The following is a 7,036-nucleotide window of genomic DNA, read 5'->3' on the forward strand; positions in this document are numbered from 1 at the left end:
CATGAGATTCAGCTTCCCTATTAGGTATGCACTTGTATGTGTATATATGAGGGTCTCAATAGGGAATGACGGTTGAGTCTCTAAATTGTCCAGGCCAATGGGACTGCATAGGCACAGTTTCCTTTACGGCTAATACTCATGCTGGTATAGAGCTTTACCCTGAGCTCCTCAGGTACTGAGTATGCTATGGACGGTGAAATGCCTTGATGTCCAGCTTTTCTATTAGGTATATACTTGTATGTATATACGGAAGGGTCTCAATAGGAAGGTAGGGTTGGATGTCTAAATTATTCAGGCCTATGGTACTGATTAGGCACAGTTACCTTAGTGGCTAATACTTGAACTGGTACAGAGTTTTACCTTGAGTTCAGGTCCGAGTATGCTATGAATGGAGACCGCTGAATTGGAAAATTTGACAAGTATGAATTTGGTTTATTCCCCAGCCTTGGATATCTAAGATATATATTGTGTAGGCCCGGGTTAACTACACATGTATATTAAAGTGTTTAAGGTAATGCATATGGTCATGGTATGATTTTATGTGTCAAGATTGATTTTTTATGTTTTTTCGAAAATCGGAATTTAAAATGGATTTGATACCAAGTGGGAGTTTGTTGGAATTATGGTTTCAAATATATTGTTTATAAAATAAAATTACCATGATTCATATGGCGTGGGGCCCACTTCTAGATGCTTTATCATTGGATGTTCAGTACAGGGAATAATGGCCAGCATATCCCCCTGTAGAGGTAGATTAAATGGGTGCATTGACTTAGTGGACACATCCCTTGGGAAAAAGGAGATGTGTCTCTCTTGAGGGGATGTATCTCTCCTGAGATGATGTATCTCTTCTAAGAGGATGTGTCCTTATGAATAGTCATTAGTGCCACACCCTTTGAAAATCTATAAATTCCTCCATGGTCTTACAAGTGAGACTAAGGCTATTTGCACACCTAGTCTGGCTGAACGGGAGCAAGCTTATCACTTGTAAACGAATTATAAAAGTTTATCTTGTGCACTTCCAGTTCTATTTATATTCTTCAAGATGAAAGGTAAGCTCTCTTTATTCTTTTTATTTCAATTCTATGATATATGTATGGTTTTCATGATAATGGAATTATAGAGGATTTAATATCTATTTTCTATGATGTTTATATTATTATTAGACATCAAGTCTAACAACTCCGTCAAATCTTAAACTTAATTGTAAGTTGAGGAAGGGTAATACAGTTAATTGTAAGTTGAGGAAGGGATATAAAAATTATTTCTATTTTATAGTGTAACCACAAACTAAAACATAGTAACAACAAAATTCCAAGCATCGAACAGGTTCGGAAGTGTTCCAGTTGTCAAGCTTTGCGCTTAAGGAGCACAAATAGGTCTTCAGTCAACGCTGCGCTTTGTGCAACGAAGTCTGAATTCACTTCAGCGATTTCGACGTATTTCTCAAAGATTTCATCAATGGTTTCACTACCAAAGTATTGGCTCATTATTCCTTCCATGGGTGCCCGCACTATCATGCTGCATTGCCGAGCGTCAAGTCTGGAGCTAAATCCCTTCGCAGCAGAAGTCAATGGCTGTATCTTCTCGATGGTGAAGGACCCGTTTCTTTCCACCAGCTTTTGGATCTCCTGCATACTGGGAATGTAGATGGGTAGGTTGAAGGAGTTCACTTTCACTTCATCCAATCGACCCTGAAAAATGGCAGCAATTCAGTGAGTATGATATATCTTAAGATCGATTTGAAACGAAGATTTATAAACTAGGCAATTGGAAATTAGTCGTAGGGAAAGATTTATCCACCTTGTCGGCCATGTCGTTTAGAGCTAGCTCCAAGATGTGGAAGAGCCTGTAAAAGAGAGCCTGTTCGACGTAAACAGGACCTTTAGTATACGGAAGGGTAAGTGCCATCAACCCACCAACGGCAACCTCCTCTGCTCTGGCTTGCAGGAAAACTTCCATGTCCTTGGCAAACTGAGCTGAATATGCCTCCTCTACCTCTGGTTTAGCCCCTATGCTAAACACCTTCCCCTTATTCCATGCCGGAGAGGTCTCATCCTTCACTTCGTAGGGCACCTGTGAGAGCCAATGAACCGCATACGAGGAGTGGACAAAATGAAGAGACGCCTTGGGGAAGAGACGGCCATGAAAAGACCCAGGCACTCCAGCTGCGAAATATCGTCGGCCTTTGGAAGGAAGAGAAGCAAACAGGGTGTTGAAATCGTTGGACACGTGGTCGTTGAAAGACACTTGGAAATCCAGGACATTAGAAGAGGAACCAAGGCCAAGCAGCTTGTGCTCCACGGCCCCGATGATGTTCTGGACGACGGAGAAGGTGTTGGGTCCGACGGAGCAGCCAAGGTCCGCGATGTGATACGTCTCGACAGAGGAGAAGTGTTCCAGGCTAACATTACTTGAGATGGCTTCGCTGATCAATTGCTTCGAAACGTTCACTCCCTCTCCCTACAGCACCAAAATCACAACATAAGTCACTTTGCAAGACGACCGAGAGGAAGGAAGTTAAGGAGTGAAAGGATATGTACCTGATAGTGAGAGTTGTGAGAATAGCTGGTTGGGCCATCACCTCCGTTCATGGGATACGACTCAACGGGCTTGGTCCTAGCTCCGTCCGCCGAAACATCTTCACAACGGTTCATGTAGCAGCTGTTCTTCGCAACAGAAGCCATTTGATCTTTCACTCTCTCTCTCTCTCTCTCTCAGACCTGATTGTATCTAATGAATCTCTGCTTGAGTTGTTCATCAATTAAGACCGATGGAGTGGTATTTATACAAGTTCGATGATGAGGCTGTAGCGTCTTAGCTTCCACAATATGGATGCCCATTCAGTCCACTTGAGCGGACGAATTACATTCAGCATACCAAGTTTGACTAGCGTGGATCAGTCCAAATTCCAGATTAAAAACTTGTATGCCTCTGTTAAAGAATCATTGAAAAGTAAATATTTCAAATAGCATTCTATTTGAATAAAGAGAAGATTAATTGTTCCGTCCTATCTCAACCTCTTCGATATCAGGCTGATCGTTACGTGTTGGTGTTTTTTACTACTTGATTTGGTCTGCTGACAAATGAAAGCCAAGGCGGACGGGGTCTACACTCTCAAGTAATCAATGGTGATGGCTGGTGAAATCAATTTTATCAGGTCAGTCTGCATTCATTGACCCTTGAACCGCGACTAAGGAAAGATAGGCCACTCACTCGGGGTTGCTGCTATAATAAGGTTATTAAAAGAAACGTGAAATACAATTGAACTAAACGATAAAAAAATACGAAATGAATTAAACAACAAATCATAAACGTTACATTCTGCATACCGACATTGACCAACATGATCACTACATGCTCAAAGTCGCCCCTTCCATGCCTTCATAATAGCCAGGCCACTGGAGTTTAAACTTTAAAAGCCGAACGGACAAATTAATTCTCAACAGTCGTGTGGGAACTGAAAGGGGGTCTGGGTTCAAGTAAACGAAATACGATGGTCAGTGGAAGGCGACTTCCTTCCCTTCCCTTCAATCAAATAGTTGAGCAGTCCTAATGAAGTAACTTTTCTGCTACCTTAGATACACTAATGGGTCAAGAACGATGAGACACTTCATGACTTCCAGACAAGAAAATCGTTTTCAAAGAATATAAAAACACGCAAAAATTAGGTAAAACCAAAGATCATTGCACAGTTATATTAGTGTGGTCAAACAAATGGACTTGCTTAAATAAGTTACCCAGTTGATTAGGTGAATGAGATGGTTAACCCCAAATTTTTTACAAATAGTACAAAGTATTTTTTTAAATATAAAAAAATTATAAATTATACAAAATAATAAAAAATTATAAACCATTAGTCTGGGGGGGTTGGCTTTGGGTCTATAGATGTTGAAAGAACCATTGCATCTTCATCTTCAAGTTCTTCATTTTACGATCCTACTCATTATGACAATCAAACTCCTTTATACATGTAAACGACTGAGACGAAGATGATAGCGCCATCCTCGGTAGAGGCGGATGAGACAAACCTAACCCCTTAACGTAGCCAGACCTAAATTCATAAACCTAACACACAATGGCACTCTCATGAACCAGCTCACACCCCTCTTATGCCTTTCATACCAATCGTTGTATCTCATCTTGCAAAAACAACATAAGTTAGTTATAACTATCTTTGCTTAAATAAAATATATTTCTATAAGAAAGTTACACTTGCATTTTGATCTTCAGATCTATCAGTCTACCCATACTCAGGAGTGACGAGTAATCTAAAATTGCTCAATATCATAACAAGTTGTGGCCTACACATTTAGAAGGACATGCACATGTAAATATATTACATTAGTTAAATACTTACCATCTCCAATCTAAATCATATAAAAGGCATCAACCCCATAGTATGTCAAACTTTTTGTTTACTAACATTCTCGACATTTGCAAAGGAATGTCTCTATAAATGGAAATTAGATATTACTATTCATTTCAACACCAAACTTCTCCGATAACTCCAATATTATAAAACTTAACAGGAAAAACTAAAAGGAAGATTTGATCGAGTAATTTGTAGGACCTCGATATAAGAATAAAAACAAGCTATTTGATTATCAAGGTAGACTTTGAACTTTTCCACCTTCACCTCCATATGATCCCTGAGAACATTGCCCACCCATTGACCGGAAAGTGAACTATAGGGTCTCGATGCCCCAACACCACAAACCACATAGGTAATGAGACCTCAGGGCAGTAAAATTCTTTTGTAAAATCGAAGAGTCTTCTCATCTCATTACACAAAGTATGGAAGTGAGCCAGGATATATTTGTACTTTTTACGCGCAAACCCAAGTAAAATTTTTGGACAATCCATATTTCATATTTACCGATGGTGTAATGGTTTCCCTAATGTGGAGTCTCAATAAGGATAAATGGTTTCCTTTACTATTCATGAGAGCCTTTTAGTCATTTTCGTCTCTCGACGCGGAAGGAGAAGCAGTCAATGGGCGTGCTTACGTGAGAATACAATGTTGATGCCTCACATACAGCTTGGCTTGCAATAAGAGCTTTCGAAAAGGATATATAGCCTATCAATGTTTTCGTTGATAGACAAGATACTTTAATGGAAGATTCCGTGACAGCGATGTGCTTATTAATCACAAATTTTATAAAATTGATTACTGAACAGAGATGCACCAGTCTCGAGATCTCCAATTCATGGGAATTTCCTCCGACCTTTTTTATTTTTAAGTTTGAAGGGTCCTTGGAAAATTTACAGATGGAAGACCTTGTGGTGTTTTCAGAAATGAAGGCTGCAGAAAAAGAAGACAGAGTTGCACGGCAAGAGACGAGGTCATGTTCGATGAATGGAGGCGATGGTCCAAACAGTTATGCCCGAAACTCTACCTATCAGGTAAGTTCCTCTCTTCCCAGTTCAGCTTTACTGCTGATGAGGCGATGATTCTATGGTTGCTTTTGTTGCTTCACGTTGTGGGATCATCAGGCTGATTATAGGTTGCAAAATGGCCTTCAATAATATCTTATGGTGTGACAGAGAAGTGGATCAACAACAGCTCTAACCATGATCAAGGAGGTCATAGCCAAGGATTTGAACATGAAAGATTCTCCTACAAATCCAGGCGAGCCGTTTTGCATCGCCGAGTTGGGCCGCTCCGCAGGTCCCAACACGTTCCTTCTCGTCGGAACCATAATCGAAGCAGTGAAGCTCAAGTACTATGAGTCCCATGGCAATTTGCCGGAGTTTCAAGCCTTCTTCAATGACATCGCATCCAATGATTTCAATACACTCATCCGATCTCCCTTGTGGGATAGCCACCTGAATTTTGCAGCCACCGTGCCGGGATCCTTCCATGGCCGTCTCTTCCCCAAGGCCTCCCTTCATTTCGTCCACTGCTCTTACGCGCTTCACTGGTTGTCTGAGTTGCCCAAAGAGGTGATGAATGAAAACTCTCCTGCGTGGAATAAGGGGAAGATCACTTGTTTTGGGGCCAAGCGCGAGGTTTCGGCTGCATTTCTTGGCCAGTTTGCCGTGGTCCTGAACTGTTTTCTGCTAGCTAGGGCAGATGAGATTTTTGGTGGTGGCTCTATGGCACTTGTCATTCCATTCCTGGAAGGCAGATCTAAAGCCACTCTTTTTTTGTGCTATTCGGCCTCCTCGAAGCAGCTTTATCTGATATGGTCATCCAGGTACGAATGCCCATAATCCGTAAGATTCATAATGTTAATTTGGTGATGGGATCTGCTGAGTAATAAATCTGGAAATCCCGCGCTCTGTTGCCGGATTTTGAGATTCTGGGACAGGGCAGAAAAAAAAACCATTTGGGTTTAGGGTCAGGGAAGGGTTCCCCAAACCCGACCCACACGGAAGACGCAGGCTAGGGTAGGGCAGGGACCAGTTGGGGTTAAGTCTAGTTTACTAGGACAGGACGAAGATGGGTTACAGAGATGGTGATTGGGTCGGGGTCGGGGTCGGGTTTGAGCTTTTGGAGTTTTTTTCGACTTTTTTAAATTTGGGTTTCGAGATACCCCGAGCTTGACACAGATTGTGGCCACCCCTATTCATGCCTCTAGTCCACTCAAATAAGGAATGAGTCGGAGTTTGTATTGTCTCATTTATTTTCTTGGTATAAATGGAAGGATAGAGTAGTAATTCGCAAGAGGATTATGCATTTCGTTATGTTTTACAGGCTAGACTGGATGAAGATCAAGTAGATTCATTCAATTTGCCTGCCTACCTTCCAACTGCTGATGAATTCGGGATGTTAGTTGAAGAAAATGGCAGTTTCAGTATGGAGATGATGCAGCCACTAACTATACCCAACATGGCCTTTGATGCTCGTGTTTTGTCTGCTCTCATAAGAGCAATTACAGAGGTGATAATGAGCACGCAATTTGGGAGTGAAATAATCGATGAAATCTTTGACATACACCGCCAGAAAATTGAAGAGTCTTCTCATCTCATTATACAAAGTATGGAAGTGAGCCAGTATCTTTTTGTTCTACTTAAGCGCAAGCCCAACTAA

General features: G+C 41.2%; 2 protein-coding genes across 2 annotated transcripts; one reads left to right on the top strand and one right to left on the bottom strand.

Moving 5' to 3' along the window:
• Positions 1-1,349: 1,349 nt before the first annotated feature.
• Positions 1,350-4,645, bottom strand: LOC137940863 (loganic acid O-methyltransferase-like). Its single transcript, XM_068785982.1, has 5 exons — positions 4,626-4,645; positions 3,429-3,441; positions 2,544-2,612; positions 1,804-2,463; positions 1,350-1,694 (listed from the first exon to the last, which is right to left on the bottom strand). The coding sequence occupies exons 1-5, from the start codon at positions 4,643-4,645 to the stop codon at positions 1,350-1,352; spliced, it is 1,107 nt and encodes a 368-aa protein (XP_068642083.1).
• Positions 4,646-5,271: 626 nt separating this feature from the next.
• On the top strand, positions 5,272-7,036 carry LOC137940865 (loganic acid O-methyltransferase-like). The gene is made up of 3 exons (XM_068785983.1): positions 5,272-5,406; positions 5,548-6,108; positions 6,701-7,036. Exons 1-3 carry the CDS (start codon positions 5,272-5,274, stop codon positions 7,034-7,036), a joined length of 1,032 nt encoding a protein of 343 aa, XP_068642084.1.

This window comes from Aristolochia californica, unplaced genomic scaffold (genome assembly GCF_029961685.1).
Source record: "Aristolochia californica isolate CCGP_79_NKW_82.1479 unplaced genomic scaffold, dmAriCali1.0.hap1 SCAF_9, whole genome shotgun sequence".
NCBI lineage: Eukaryota > Viridiplantae > Streptophyta > Magnoliopsida > Piperales > Aristolochiaceae > Aristolochia > Aristolochia californica.